We start from the raw sequence: 15,891 nt of genomic DNA, 5'->3' as shown, positions 1-15,891 counted from the left end.
CTTCTCTGTCAGGGATGGGGGGTTCTCCAGGCAAGAATACTGGAGCGTATTGGCCAATACTGGTTGCCATACCCTTATAGAGCAGTATATATCCTGCTGCCCTGGCCACCAACTCCCCTGAGTACCTGGTGCTGCCAGAACCCCTGCAACCCAAGCAGCTGCAACACCTCCACACCTGGCCCTCACAGGGGCAAACCCCAGTGGACAACCCACATGCAGAGGCGAAAATAAAACCACAATTGAAACCCAGGGGCAGTGTGGTTAAGGAAGAAGACCCAAAATCTTCCCACCAACTGTACAAGCTGCAGATTAAATCCACATAATCAACTAGGTAGACTCTGTGTCTATGGAATATATAAAAGGTCACTGAGAGCTTCCACAGAAGAAAACGCACTAGTTCTGATAGCTGTGGACACTGGCGACAAGAACACAGAGGAGTAGGACCAGATTAGAATCTGAGTTGCCCCCACAGCAGGTCCAGAAGTCAGCACAGTGTTGGAAGACATGCTAGGGAGGTGAGGTGGTCTGTGACTCCCAACGAGGAGGGAAAGGGCTCTGACAGCAGTGACTCAAGAAAAACATTTGTTATTCTTATGTTTTGACTTGTTCTGTAGATTCTTTTGGAATTTTTTTTCCTTTTTCTTCCCCGCTCTGTTGTAGTTGTTGATTTTATTGGCACTATGAAATATAGTTAAGCTTTTGAACTTTTTTTTTTTCTTCCTTCAGTCACATTTTTTATAGTTGTTGTAAACCTCTGGGCTTTTGCAGTTCTGTGGAATTTTCCTTTTTTTTTTTTTTCTTTTCTCTTTTTTAATTTCAGTTTTTAATTTTTAAACCTATTGCTATTTTTTATACATTTATTCCTTTGTTTCTCCTACTATTCTTTTTTTTTTTTTTTAATTAGTTGGAGGCTAATTACTTCACATCTCCTACTATTCTTTTTCCCTTGCAGTTAATCTTTAATGTATATAAATCTTCTTTATCTCTATTTAACTTTGCATATCTGTTCTTTATTTCTTTCCTTTCCTTTTAACGTATTTGTTAGCTTTATTTTCATTGCTTTATTCCCCAGTTGGCACCTTGCTTTAGTTTTGTTTTCCAGTTTGTGCTTTAGTTAGTTTTGTTCTGGTAGATATAATTTTTGGTTTCCTTTGTTTGCCAGGGCAACCTATTGCAATTTATTTTTGTTGGACTGTTTTGCTTTTGCTTATCGGTGTATATGTATATATTCAGTCACACTTTTCATTGTTGTTATAAACTTCTGCCTCTGTGTTGGGCTTTTGCAATTCTGTGGAATTTTCCTTTTTCTTTTTCCTTTTTACTTCTGTTTTTTATTTCCTTCTTTTCTTTTTTATAATTTTAATTTTTAAAGTCTATTATATTTTTTATACATTTATTCCTTTGTTTGCCTTTCCTACTGTTCTTTACCCCTTGCAGTTAATCTTTAGTGTATATAAATCTTCATATACCTCTAACTTTGCATATCTATTCTTTCTTTCTTTTCTTTCTTTCCTTTCCTCCCAACATATTTGTTAGTTTTGTTTTCATTGCTTTATTCCCCACTTGGCACCTTGCTTTAGTTTTGTTTTCCAGTTGTGCTTTAGTTAGTTTTGTTCTTAACTGGTAAATATAATTTTTTTATTTCCTTTGTTTGCCAGGTCAGTCTACTGTACTTCATTTTTGTTGGACCATTTTGACTTTGCACATGAGTGTATATGTATATATTCCATTAATTATTATTTGCCTGATTTTGTAACTGCCATTTGTCTTGGGTTCATCTTTGGTTTCTCATTTTTGGATATTTATTTTAATCTTACTTAATGCCATAACAAACCACTTCTGGAATCTTCATTCCTAACCAGAGATCAAGCCCTGAACCTTCGGAGTGGAATCACTGACTCCAGGACCCTAGACTACCAGAGAACTAACCGTAGGGAGTATCAATTAGTGAGAACTCACACAAAGGAAACCACTTGAATACATGACCTGACATCACCCAACCACCAGTAGCACCCTGTACAGGACGCCTCATCTAAACAACAAACAAAACAAAAATATGAACCCAGGCATCAGCAGACAGGATTACCACCTCACTCAACCTTGTACATCAGAGGAAAAACAAACAAACAAAAACTCAGCACAAATCTCACCCTACACAAAGCTTACACAAACCACTGGACCAACCTTAGCAGGGCAGAAACCAAAGAAGAAAGAATTCAACCTTGAAGCCTGGGAAATGGAGACCTCAAACAGAATAAGTTAAAAAAATAATAATGAAAAGGCAGAGAAATACTACATAAACGAAGGAACAAACTAGAAACACAGAAGTCCAAATAAATGAAGAAGAAATAGGCAAGCTACCTGAAAAAGAATTCAGAAAAATGAGTAAAGATGATCAAAAACCTTGAAAACAAAATGGAGAAAATGTAAGAATCAATTTAAAAAGACCTAGAAGAATTAAAGAATAAACCTACAGAGACAACACAGTTACTGAAATTAAAAATACTCTAGAAGGAATCAATAGTAGAATATCTGAAGCAGTAGAACGATTCAGTGAGCTGGAAGATAAAATGGTGGAAATAACTTCTGAAGAGCTGAAAAAAGTAAAAAGAATGAAAAGAACTGAGGATAGTCTCAGAGACCTCTGGGACAATATCAAATGCACCAACATTCAAATTATAGGGGTCCTAGAAGAAGAAGAGAAAAAGAAAGGGTATGAGAAAATTTTTGAAGAGATTATAGTTGAAAATTTCCCCAAGATGGAAAAGGAAATAGTCAATCAAGTCCAAGAGACACAAAGAGTCACATACAGGATAAACCCAAGGAGAAACACGCCAAGACACGTACTAATTAAACTAACAAAGACTAAAAGAAAGAATATTGAAAGCAGCAAGAGAGAAGCGACAAGTAACATACAAGGGAAACCCAATGCCCTTAACAGCTATCTTTCAGCAGAAACTCTGCAGGCCAGAAGGGAATGGCAGGATATATTTAAAGTACTGAAAGGGGAAAATCTACAACCAAGATTACTGTACCCAGCAAGGATCTCATTCAAAATTGATGGGGAAATCAAAAGCTTTTCAGACAAAAAAGCAAAAGTTAAGAGCATTCAGTACCACCAAACCAGTTTTATAACAAATGTTAAAGAGACTTATATAGTGAAGAAATACAAGAGAAGAAAAAAGATCTACAGAATCAACCCCAAACAATTAAGAAAATGGCAATAGGAACATATATGTCAATAATTACTTTAAATGTAAGTGGATTAAATGCTCCAACCAAAAGACACAGACTGACTGAATGGTTACAAAAACAGCACCCATATATATGCTGTCTACAAGAAACCCACTTCAGACCTCAAGACACATATAGACATATGAAAGTGAGAGCATGAAAAAATATATTCCATGCAAATGGGAAGCAAAAGAAAGCTGGAGTAGCAATCCTCATATCAGACAAAATAGATCTTAAAATAAAGAAGATTACAAGAGATAAGGAAAGACACAACATAATAATCAAGGGATCAATCCAAGAGGAAGACATACAGTTGTAAATATCCATGCACCCAACATAGGAGCACCTCAATACATAAGACAACTAATAGACATAAAAGGAGAAATTGACAGCAACACAATAATAGTAGGAGACTTTAACACTCCGTTCACACCAATGGACAGATCATCAAAACAGAAAATTAATAAGGAAACACAAGTCTTAAATGATACATTAGATGAGATGGATCTTATTGATGTCTTCAGGACATTCCAATGCAGAAGAATACACCTTCTTCTTAAGTAAGTGCACATGGAACATTCTCCAGGATAGACCACATCTTGGGTCACAAATCAAACCACAGTAAATTTAAGAAAATTGAAATCATATCAAGCATCTTCTCCGACTATAATGCTATGAGACTAGATATCAATTATAAGAAAAAAGCTGTAAAAAACACAAACACATGGAGATTAAACCACACATTTCTAAATAACAACAGGTCACTGAAGAAATCAAAAAGGAAATAAAAAAATTTTTAGAAACAAATGACAATGAAAACATAACAGCTCAAAACCTATGTAGCAAAAGCAGTTCTAAGAGGGAAGTTTATAGAAATACAATCCTACCTCAAGAAACAAGAAAAATATCAAATAGGCAACCTAACTTTACACCTAAAACAACTGGAAAAAGAAGAACAAAAAACCTCCAAAATTAGTAGAAGGAAAGAAATCATAAAGATCTGAGCAGAAATAAATGAAAAAGAAATGAAAGAAACAGTAGTAAAGATTAAAATAAAACTAAAAGCTGATTCTTTGAGAAGGCAAACAAAATCGACAAACCTTTAGTTAGAGTCATCAAAAAAACAAAAGGAGAATCAAATGAACAAAATTAGAAATTAAAAAGAGGTTACCACAGACAATGCAGAACTACAAAGGATTATAAGAGACTATTATGAACAACTGTATGGCAATAAAATGGGTAACCTAGAAGAAATCGACAGATTCTTAGAAAAGTTCAATCTTTCAAGACTGAACCAAGAAGAAATAGAAATTATGAACAGCCCAATAACAAGCACTGAAATTGATGCTGTGATTTAAAAAATCTTCCAAAAAACAAAAGCCCAGGACCAGATGGCTTCACAGGAGAATTCTATCAAACATTTAGAGAAGAGCTAATGCCTGCCCTTCTAAAACTCAAAAAACTGAAGAGGAAGGAATACTTGCAAACCCATGCTATGAGGCCACCATCACCCTGATACCAAAACCAGACAAAGACAACTCAAAAAAAGAAAACTACAGACCAATATCACTGATGAACATAGATGCAAAAATCCTCAACAAAATTTTAACAAACAGAATTGAGCAATACATCAAAAAGCTCATACACCATGATCAAGTTGGGTTTATTCCTGGAATGCAAGGATTCTTCAATATACACAAATCAATGTGATACACCATATTAAAAGATATGAAAGATAAAAATCATATGATAATCTCAATACATGCAAAAAAGTCTTTGACAAAATTCAGCACCCATTTATGATAAAAATCCTTCAAAAAATGGGCATAGAAGGAACATACCTCATCATAGTAAAGACCATATATGATAAGCCTACAGCAAGCATTATTCTCAATGGTGAAAAAACTGAAAGCATTCCCCCTAAGATCAGGAATAAGACAGGGGTGTCCACTTTCACGACTATTATTCAACATAGTTTTGGAAGTCCTAGCTACAGCAGTCAGAGAAGAAAAAGAAATAAAAGGAATCCAGGTTGGAAAAGAAAAAGTAAAACTCTCACTGTTTGCAGATGACATCATACTGTACATAGAAAACCCTAAAGATAGTATCAGAAAATTAATAAAGCTAATCATTTAATTTAGCAAAGTTGCAGGATATAAAATCAATACACAGAAATCACTTGCGTTTCAATATACTAACAATGAAAATCAGAAAAAGAAATTAAGGAATCAATCCCATTCATCATTGCAACAAAAAGAATTAAATATCTAGAAATAAACTTACTTTAGGAGACAAAAGAACTATACACAGAAAATTATAAGACACTGATGAAAGAAATCAAAGATGACATAAACAGATGGAGAGATATTCCATGTTCCTGGGTAGGAAGAATCAATATTGTGAAAATGACTATACTACCAAACACAATCTACAGATTCAGTGTGACCCCTATCAAATTACCAATGGCATTTTTCACAGAACTAGAACAAAAAATTTCACAGTTCGTATGGAAACACAAAAGACCCCGAATATCCAAAGCAGTCTTGATAAAGAAGAATGGAGCTGGAAGAATCAACCTTCCTGACTTTAGGTTATACTACAGAGCTACAGTCGTCAAGACTGTATGGTACTGGAACAAAGATAGAAATATAGACCAATGGAACAAGACAGAATGCCCAGAAATAAACTCTTGCACCAAAGGGTACCTTATTTTTGACAAAGGAGGCAAGAAATATACAGTGGGGCAAAAACAGCCTCTTCAGTAAATGGTGCTGGGAAAACTGGACAGCTACATGTAAAAGAATGAAATTAAAACACTTCCTAACACCATACACAAAGATAAATTCAAAATGGATTAGAGACCTAAATGTAAGACCAGAAACTGTAAAACTCTTAGAGGAAAACAGGCAGAACACTAGATGACATAAACCAAAGCAAGATCCTCTATGACCCACCGCCTAGAGTAATGGAAATAAAAACAAAAGTAAACAAGTGGGACCTGATTAAACTTAAAAGCTTTTGCACAGCAAAGGAAACTATAAGCAAGGTGAAAAGACAGCCCTCAGAATGGGAGAAAATAATAGCAAATGAAACAACTGACAAAGTATTAATTTCCAAAATATATAAGCAGCTTATACAACTCAATGCCAGAAAAACAGACAACCCAATCAAAAAGTGGGGAAAAGACCTAAACAGACATTTCTCCAAAGAAGACATACAGATGGCTAACAAACACATGAAAAGATGCTCAGCATCACTCATTATTAAAGAAATGCGAATCAAAACTACAATGAGATATCATCCCACACCGGTCAGAAGGGCCATCATCAAAAAATCTACAAAGAGTAACAGCTGGAGAGGGTGTGGAGAAAAGGGAACGCTTACACTGTTGGTGGGAATGTAAATTGATACAGCCACTATGGAAGACGGCATGGGGATTCTTTAAAAAACTAGGAATAAAACCACCATGTAACCCAACAATCTCACTCCTAGGCATAATATACCCTGAGGAAACCAAAATTTAAAAAGACACATGTATCCCATTATTCACTGCAGCACTATTTATGATAGCTAGAACATGGAAGCAGCCATGTCAATAGATAAACATGTCTATGATGGACATGTCGATAGATGTCCATCGACAGATGAATGGACAAAGAAATTGTCATACATATACACAATGGAATATTACTCAGCCATAAAAAGGAATGCATTTGAGTCCTGATGAGGCAGATAGACCTAGAACCTATTATACAGAGTGAAGTGAGTCAGAAAGAGAAAGATAAATACCGTATTCTAACACATATATATGAAATCTAGAAGAATGGTACTGAAGAACTTATTTAAAGGGCAGCAGTGGAGAAACAGACATAGAGAATAGACTTATGGTCATGGGAAGAGGGGAGGAGAGGGTGAGATGTATGGAAAGAGTAACATGAAAAATTACATTGCCATATGTAAAATAGATTGCCAATGGGAATTTGCTGTATGGCTCAGGAAATTCAAACAGGGTCTTTGTATCAACCTAGAGGGGTGGGATGGGGAGGGAGTGGGGAGGTTGGTTCAAAAAGGAGGGGATATATGTATACCTTATGGCTGATTCATGTTGAGGTTTCAGAAAACCTCAGAAAACAAAATTCTGTACAGCAATTATCCTTCAATAAAAAAATAAAAAGAAAGTGGTGGTACATATACACAATGGAATATCACTCAGCTATTAAAAAGAGCGCTTTTGAGTAAATTCTTATGCAGTGGATGAAACTGGAGCCTATTATACAGAGTGAAGTAAGTCAGAAAAACACTAATACAGCATATTAATGCACATGTATGGAATTTTAAAAGATGGTAAAGATGCCCCTATATGTGAGACAGCAAAAGAGACACAAAAGAGATTTTTGGACTCTGTGGGAGAAGGTGAGGCTGGGATGATTTGAGAGAACAACATTCAGTTCAGTTCAGATCAGTCGCTCAGTCACTTCCGACTCTGTGACCCCATGGACTGCAGCACGCCAGGCCTCGCTGTCCATCACCAACTCCCGGAGTTTACTCAAACTCATGTCCATTGAGTCAGTGATGCCATCCAACCATGTCATCCTCTGTTGTCCCCTTCTCCTCCCACCTTCAATCTTTCCCAGCATCAGGGTCTTTTCAAATGAGTCAGTTCTTCGCATCAGGTGGCCAGAGTATTAGAGTTTCAGCTTCAGGATCAGTCCTTCCAGTGAACGTTTAGGACTGATTTCCTTTAGGATGGACTGGTTGAATCTCCTTGCAGTCCAAGGGACTCTCAAGAGTCTTCTTCAACACCACAGTTCAAAAGCATCAGTTCTTCGGTGCTCAGCTTTCTTTAAAGTCCAAATCTCACATCCATACACGACTACTGGAAAAACCATAGTTTTGACTAGATGGACCTTTGTTGGCAAAGTAATGTCTCTGCTTTTTAATATGCTGTCTAGGTTGGTCATAACTTTTCTTCCAAGGAGCAAGTGTCCTTTAATTTCATGGCTGCAGTCACCATCTGCAGTGATTTTGGAGCCTCCAAAAAGTAGTCAGCCACTGTTTCTACTGTTTCTCCATCTATTTGCCATGAAATGATGGGACCAGATGCCATGATCCTTGTTTTCTGAATGTTGAGCTTTAAGCCGATTTTTTCACTCTCCTCTTTCACTCTCATCAAGAGGCTCTTTAGTTCTTCCTCGCTTTCTGCCATAAGGGTGGTGTCATCTGCATATCTGAGATTATTGATATTTCTCCCCGCAGTCTTGATTCCAGCTTGTGCTTCTTCCAGCCCAGCATTTCTCATGATGTACTCTGCATATAAGTTAAATAAGCAGTGACAATATACAGCCTTGACATACTCCTTTCCCTATTTGGAACCAGTCTGTTGTTCCAGCAAATTTGGAAAACTCAGCAGTGGTCACAGGACTGGAAAAGGTCAGTTTTCATTCCAATCCCTAAGAAAGGCAATTCCAAAGAATGTTCAAACTACCACACAATTGCACGCATCTCACATGCTTGTCAAGTAATGCTCAAAATTCTCCAAGCCAGGCTTCAACAGTACGTGAACCATGAACTTCCAGATGTTCAAGCTGGTTTTGGAAAAGGCAGAGGAACCAGAGATCAAATTGCCAACATCCACTGGATCATCGAAAAAGCAAGAGAGTTCCAGAAAAACATCTATTTCTGCTTTATTGACTATGCCAAAGCCTTTGATTGTGTGGATCACAATAAACTGTGGAAAATTCTGAAAGAGATGGGAAACCAGACCACCTGACCTACCTCTTTAGAAATCTGTATGCAGGTCAGGAAGCAACAGTTAGAACTGGACATGAAACAACAGACTGGTTCCAAGTAGGAAAAGAATAACATTGAAACATGTATATTACTATATGTGAGATAGATGACCAGTTCAAGTTCAATGCATGAAACAGGGCACTCAAAGCTGGTGCACTGGGACAACCCAGAGGGATGGGATGGGGATAGAGGTGAGAGAGGGTTTGGGATGGGGGAACACATGTACCCCTATGACTGATTCATGTCAATGTATGGCAAAAACCACCACAATATTGTAGGGTAATTAGCTTCCAATTAAAATTAATTAATTAATTTTTTAAAAAGATTCCATACTACATTTTATATTGAGAAAATGATCTGTGGGCTTAAATAACAGTAAGAGGATGAATTTTATTCTATTAAAAAATAAGTAATTTTTCCATTTGATCTTTGGAAGACCTCTAAGAAACAATAAAAGGTCATGGAATATCAATCCTTACATACGGTTCTGGTGGCTCAGTCAGTAAAGAATCTGTCTGCAATGCAGGAGACCCAGGTTTGATCCCTGGGTCAGGAAGATCCCCTGGAGGAGGAAATGGCAACCTACTCCAGTATTCTTGCCTGGAGAATTCCATGGACAGAGCAGCCTGGCGGGCTACAGTCCATGGGGTCAGACATGACTGAGCTACTACACCACCACCACCACATACACTTAGAACTGTTCAACAAAGCTTAAAAACTGTAATTGGATCTGATGATATATCAAGAGTTAAGAAGTTTCAGTCAAATAGTGAATAAAAAGAGTATTTACAAGACCCATTCCATTCTTCCTTAAACCTGATAAGGTCTAGATGTGGATGTTTAATGAAACTAACCTCTAATAGATGTTTTTCTTTTGTTACCTTTAAGATCATACTGCATTTCAAAGGGGTATACAGATTCGAAGAGCTGTAAAATGTTAGGAAGTTTGTTAAATGGAGTGCAAAGAGGCTTATAACTATTAAATAGTTGTGTTTCTTTGGGCTGAGTAAGTCTAGAAACCAGGGTGTAGTGGGAAGAGCAGCAGACTGAATCAGAGCCTCAGAGATGACCTGCTTTTTCTGACTATTACCTCTCTTAATGTTTGCATCTTCAGTTGAAGTAATAAAATCCTGCCATTAGAGTTGTTGTGAGTATTTAATGAACTACTAGGGACTGTTGACCCAAAAGACTGGAACTCTTAATCATCCTTGCCTCTCCTGTGTCTAGAAATACCTTACATTTATTAAATACATTATACAAATGAATACAGCATATTAAGCATGTTTACACATTCATAGTAAAAACTTAAAAATTGTTACAAAGTCATTGTGTTTGTGCTCAGTACATTTGTATTAAGTGCGTTTATAGGCTTAAGGTATTTTTTTCCCTCCTTTTATCTTTAAAAGCCTTCAGTGAAAGAAGACTCCTTCAACACAGGCTCATTGTTTTATCAAATCAAGGAAAAAGCAAAGATCTGACATAATCTAGAACTTAATATTTAAAATTGTAGATATACACTCACTTAGCCTCATCTGTAATTATTAAAATACCAGGCAGTAGCAAATCAGCTTATCATTGTGTTTGTTCTAAATTGACTGACTACTAAATGGTTCATAATTTCATAAATTTTTGTTGTTGTGCCATAAATTTTATTGAGTAAAATCTCTTTGTGTATTCTTTGAGCTTTCATAATCCAAAATATTAGTTTGGATTTTCTGTTAATGTCAATAAAAATTTAATGTTTTTGCCCATATTTTTCCTCCTCATTTAACTCATCTCTTACAAATGTCCTGAGAAATTGACTTGCATAATTTCTTAAACCATTAGTCTCTTTGCCATTTTAAGATAGCCTTCATTTCCTAAAATAAGAAACCAAGGCTCTTAAGAAAAGTCCTGAAGAGACCAGTTCAAAAGTTACAGGCTTTTCCCCTTTGCCTACCCAGCAAAAGGAAAGAGATCTACCTGGGGTTTACACATGTAAGTTGTTCAATTCACCAGTTGGTTTGGTCAGAGTCATTGCTGTGTTCTGGTTCTGACTATAAATTAGGCAAATGCTTGTTCCAGCACCATTCAGGTTTCCCTGTGGAGTCACTTAAGCCCTCTGACAGAGAAACTAGTAGCTCAGGTTGGATGACTGTCAGTTTGATCCACGATTTACCCTTTTGGGATATTGGCCGGAGCTTGGACTGTAATAAATACTTCCTCAGCCTCAGTACATGCTCTGTATGTAGGTGAGACTCTCCTTCCTTCCTTGTTTGACTCCCTCAGTAATTGACAGATTCACTAAAGGTAAGCATTATATTTAATCTTTGGATGACATTGAGGTAAAAATAGCACAAAGGAAATTTCTGAATTGGGGGTGAGGCTAGATTGCATAATGATCAAGGTTTTCTTGTAATTCTTCAAATTCTGTACTTTAGTTATATACCAGCAAGTATGCTGTGCTTTGCTTAGTTACCGTCATGTCCCAACTCTGCAACCCCATGGACTGTAGCCTGCCGGGCTCCTCTGTCCATGGGGATTTTCCAGGCAAGAATACTGGAGTGGGTTACCATGCCCTCCTCCAGGGGATCTTCCTAACCCAGGGATTGAACCCAGGTCTCCCGCATTGCAGGTGGATTGTTTACCGTCTGAGTCACCAGGGAAGCCCAAGAATACTGGCGGAGCAAGTATTACTACTATAGTACTTTCGTATAGTACAGCACCATGGACTGACTTTCTGTCACTTGTCTCATGGAGTCCATTCTGTTGTCTATTCCCTTAGATTTTTATTAACAACGAGTGGCAGAACTCAGAGAGTGGGAGAGTGTTCCCTGTCTATAATCCAGCCACAGGAGAACAGGTGTGTGAAGTTCAAGAAGCAGACAAGGTATGTTCATCTGAGAAGAAAAATTGCTATGAAATAACTACCTTCAGACAGCAGAACACTAAATTTATGCTCTCCAGACATCACCACTAATGTTCGTTTATGACCTTTTTGTGTGTGTGTGTGTGTGTGTGTGAAAGCAAATGTTTCTTCCTTTATTGTATCATTGTCTCTCTTCCTCTCTAACAGGCAGACATAGACAAAGCAGTGCAGGCAGCCCGCCTGGCTTTCTCTCTGGGTTCAGTGTGGAGAAGGATGGATGCTTCAGAAAGAGGCCGTCTGTTGGATAAGCTTGCAGACTTGGTGGAACGAGATAGGGCAGTCCTTGCAGTAAGTAACCTAAGAAAACATCGTCTTTACTGCCAAATTTACCATTCATTGAAATTTAGATTCCTCAGTTTTTCTGAAAGCATGATATGAAGCAGATCTGGGGAACAAGTGAGTTCAGTTCAGTCGCTCAGTTGTGTCCGACTCTTTGCGACCCCATGAATCGCAGCAGGCCAGGCCTCCCTGTCCATCACAAACTCCCGGATTTTACTCAAACTCATGCCCATCGAGTCGGTGATGTCATCCAGTGAAGGAGTACATAATAACTCATGAAAAGGGGGAGAGGTTTGGCTTTTGGGGACGAGCTGAATGTCTCTTCTTACTGAATTTTGAAGAACAAAACCATAGCTTCCCATGACTGGTATGGATCTTGCAGCTTTCCTTGTCCCTCTCCTTCCCACCCTCAAGAAAAAGAACAAAAACAGTCCAGCAGTGGGAAAGTGACCATGCTGCCTGCAGGAAGCCAAACCACTCATTGGTTTTTTGGCATTCAGAAGAGTTTTACCTCTCCAGTGTGAGCCCCTCTTGACCAAAGAGAATCCTTCAGAAGCAGAAGGTGTGATGCAGACCTCTCATACAGCTCTGCTCCCTTTGTTCTTTGGTCACTTTCTAGAGTTAATAGAAAGGAGAGACGGGAGACAGCAACTTTCTTTTGCTACAGAGATCATTTTCTCACATAAGGGACATTCCCTTTCCTACTGGTTTGTTGTTGTTGATGCTGTTTTAAAAATAGAAGTCAGTTTCTTAGAGAATACAAACTCTTTTGGACACTGGAACCATTTTGGAATGCCTGTAGTCTCCACCTGCATGACCCATAGTTGATCATTTAATATTGAGGGCATCCTTGTTGAGTCAGTGCATTAAGGCCGTGAATACTACGGTCTCCCCTCTGCTTGGAAAGTCACGTCACTGTTGGGTTTCCTTTGAGGGAGGGGAGCATCAGTCCCTTAGGCATTGTCCCTTCTACCACCACCCTCCCCTCTTCCATCCCCCTCATGGATCTATTTCTAGTGTGGAAACAAAAATGGATGCTTTATGGAGATGGTTTGGAACTCCTGCTGTGCATAACATATATTTGTCCATAAAAGCATTTTCTGGTTTGGTACTTCAAGGAATGCTGTTTCCAATGAGATGTTTCTACATATTGGGAAAAGATGTTTCATGGAGATTCATAAGACACTTAGCATATTAAAGACTGACAGGCCCTACTCAGTATGTCTCAACCCTGTTGGAGCCTCAACACTAATTTTCTGGCTAACCTGTCAATATCATACAAAACAATTCTTTGGACTGCCTTGGGGGAATGCTGGTCTGTATGCTGTCTCTTTACTGGATTGTGATTTCTTTGAGAGTGTAAAGTGTGTTTTACTCCTTTTGTTGTGATCCAAGTATAGTTCTTGGCACATAAATAGTGTGATGGGGGCACATTGATGGTCTGTAAGTATCTATTTCAGTTAAATCCATACAGTATTCATAACATTAGATTAGCAGTACTTACTAGATGAAGATGTGGTTCATTTCTGCAGTTATCTTTTCATGTCATAAAATTCAAATGCCATCCTTTCTCTGACATGTCTCACTGTGGTCAAGTCCTTTTTCCTATCACACTTAAATGAGAGTCCTACTTTTAAACACTCCTAAGCAATGTGATGAATGAGTTTTATTAAGAGGTAGCCTCTTGAATATAGGGAAGCTCCTGACCAGAATACTGAAGTTAATATTGCATCTAGGTAAACACAATTGAGAATAAACCCAGGGCTGGCAACTCTCAGGTGATCAATAGCTCATAGGGATGGACCACTTAGGTGGCCTAGAATCTGATGAATGACTCTACTTTAGTCTGTGTAGTGTTGACCTTGGCTGTTTGCCCTCTGTGTGGAGAATATATTCATCTCACAGACCTATAAATATTCTAAAAAGAACTGGGAAATACCTTGTTTTGCTAATATACAGTGAATAGGTCACATAATATTTTTAAATGAGTTCCATCTTATACACATAGTATGTGAATAAATTACACTGTAAATATTATTTTTATGTCATTGAATGGAGAGTATTTCAATTTTAGTTTTGTTAGTACTCAGATAATTTTAGTGCCAGTATATATTGTAAAATGTCCTTGAGGAAGAGGACATGAGATTGCAAACATATGTTTTTATTTATATTATTTGTTAAATATGTAAAAACCTCTATTATTTCTCAAGTCAAAATACTCTTCTCATTCCAGTGAATTCTTCTTAAATTCTTTACATTACAGACTTATCCTATTTAGGAATGTGTCATTAAAATAATAACATCTATAATCTAAAACTGCTTAATAACTCTAACTCTATTTTTATTAAATGGACCGAGTACTTCACTCTTAATAGATAATGGTTGTTAAGCTAAATATTTACAGAAAACCAGCCCTCATGTTGTTGCAGTATGAGCTTCCCTAGAGGAGATCTTGTTTATTTGGTAGTAATAAATAAACTTGCTCTGCACCGTGGCCATTCCATTTCTCAGCAGGAGTCTTGGCAGCTGTGGAGAACGTTTTATATTCTCATCAAGTGCATAAAAGCCCATGTCCCTGCTCCTCTTTATGGATTCAGATTACTGATGTAGACTCTGAAAAATCCCCGCACAGCTCTGATCATTAATATAACAGAAGCTGGTTGACAAGCAGAACACTTTCTTTATCACCAGTAGTGTTTATGTATTGGAATAGTGGTTACTGGAAACACACACCCAAGCACAAGAACATGTACATACATACTCATGGTGGCTTTTACTGTAAACTAAACTCAACAAACAGTGCTCAAATCTTTTCATTTGGGAAATCAGAGTTGACCAGGTATGCGTCATTATTCATTTGTATTCTTTCCATGCCTTTTTTTGTTTGCTCCAGCAATCACTTAGTGTATCACTGGAAAGTTCTCTCTGTTTCTTTTCCCACAGACCATGGAATCCCTCAATGGTGGCAAACCGTTCCTGCAAGCATTTTATGTCGATTTGCAAGGAGTCATCAAAACTCTTCGGTATTATGCAGGCTGGGCTGATAAAATTCACGGGATGACCATTCCTGTAGGTATGTGAGACTGAGTACACTGAAAAGGGAAACGTGAGACCTCAGCAGAAACACACTGTCACCACCAAACACAGACAGCGGTCAGGTGGGGTACAGATCTGAGCATACTCTTACAGCACCTTGAACTGAACAAAGAACAAAACAGATTTTGTCGCTGCTTTTGACGGCATCCCTATTTCAGTATGTAGCCAGTCCACACGTAAGTGCAGAGAAAGCCTCATCAGTACGTCAGTCAGCTAAGGGACAAGTGTGTATCAGCTACAAAGTTCCTTGCACTGTGCTAGCTTAGGTGCTGGAGGTGGGACAGCACTGGGTGTGGGAAAGCCAGGGAAAACTCTGAGAAGATTAAGACTTGGCCCTTGGTCTTCTGAAACCCAAGATCTTCTTGTTTGGAAGGAAATCCTCTAAAATGTTAACAGTTGTTTTCTGTTAGTGGTGAGCTTATGGATTGTTTATTATTTCTTTTTCATACTTCTCTATATTTTCTGTATTTCCTATAAAGACCATGAACTACTTTTACCATCTGTAAAAACAACCACCATCCTGACACATTGTCTTTTAAAATCCAGTTTTGGAGACAAAACCAGTAAGACAAAATAAAGATCTC

General features: G+C 37.8%; 1 protein-coding gene across 3 annotated transcripts in view; it reads left to right on the top strand.

Annotated features, from left to right (window-relative positions):
• Positions 1-15,891, top strand: part of ALDH1A2 (aldehyde dehydrogenase 1 family member A2) — a 166,434-nt gene that overhangs the window by 97,453 nt on the left and 53,090 nt on the right. For all 3 annotated transcript variants that reach the window (XM_061157251.1, XM_061157250.1, XM_061157249.1), the window contains exons 2-4: positions 11,789-11,893; positions 12,080-12,220; positions 15,155-15,284. In XM_061157251.1, the coding sequence (XP_061013234.1) occupies positions 12,146-12,220; positions 15,155-15,284 (205 nt within the window). In that variant the 5' untranslated portion in view covers positions 11,789-11,893; positions 12,080-12,145. The remainder of the gene's footprint in view (positions 1-11,788; positions 11,894-12,079; positions 12,221-15,154; positions 15,285-15,891) is intronic.

The sequence above is a fragment of the Dama dama genome, chromosome 12 (genome assembly GCF_033118175.1).
Source record: "Dama dama isolate Ldn47 chromosome 12, ASM3311817v1, whole genome shotgun sequence".
NCBI classification, from domain to species: domain Eukaryota; kingdom Metazoa; phylum Chordata; class Mammalia; order Artiodactyla; family Cervidae; genus Dama; species Dama dama.
The sequence above is the reverse complement of the archived record's forward strand: the minus strand, read 5'-3'. Positions and strand labels throughout refer to the sequence as shown.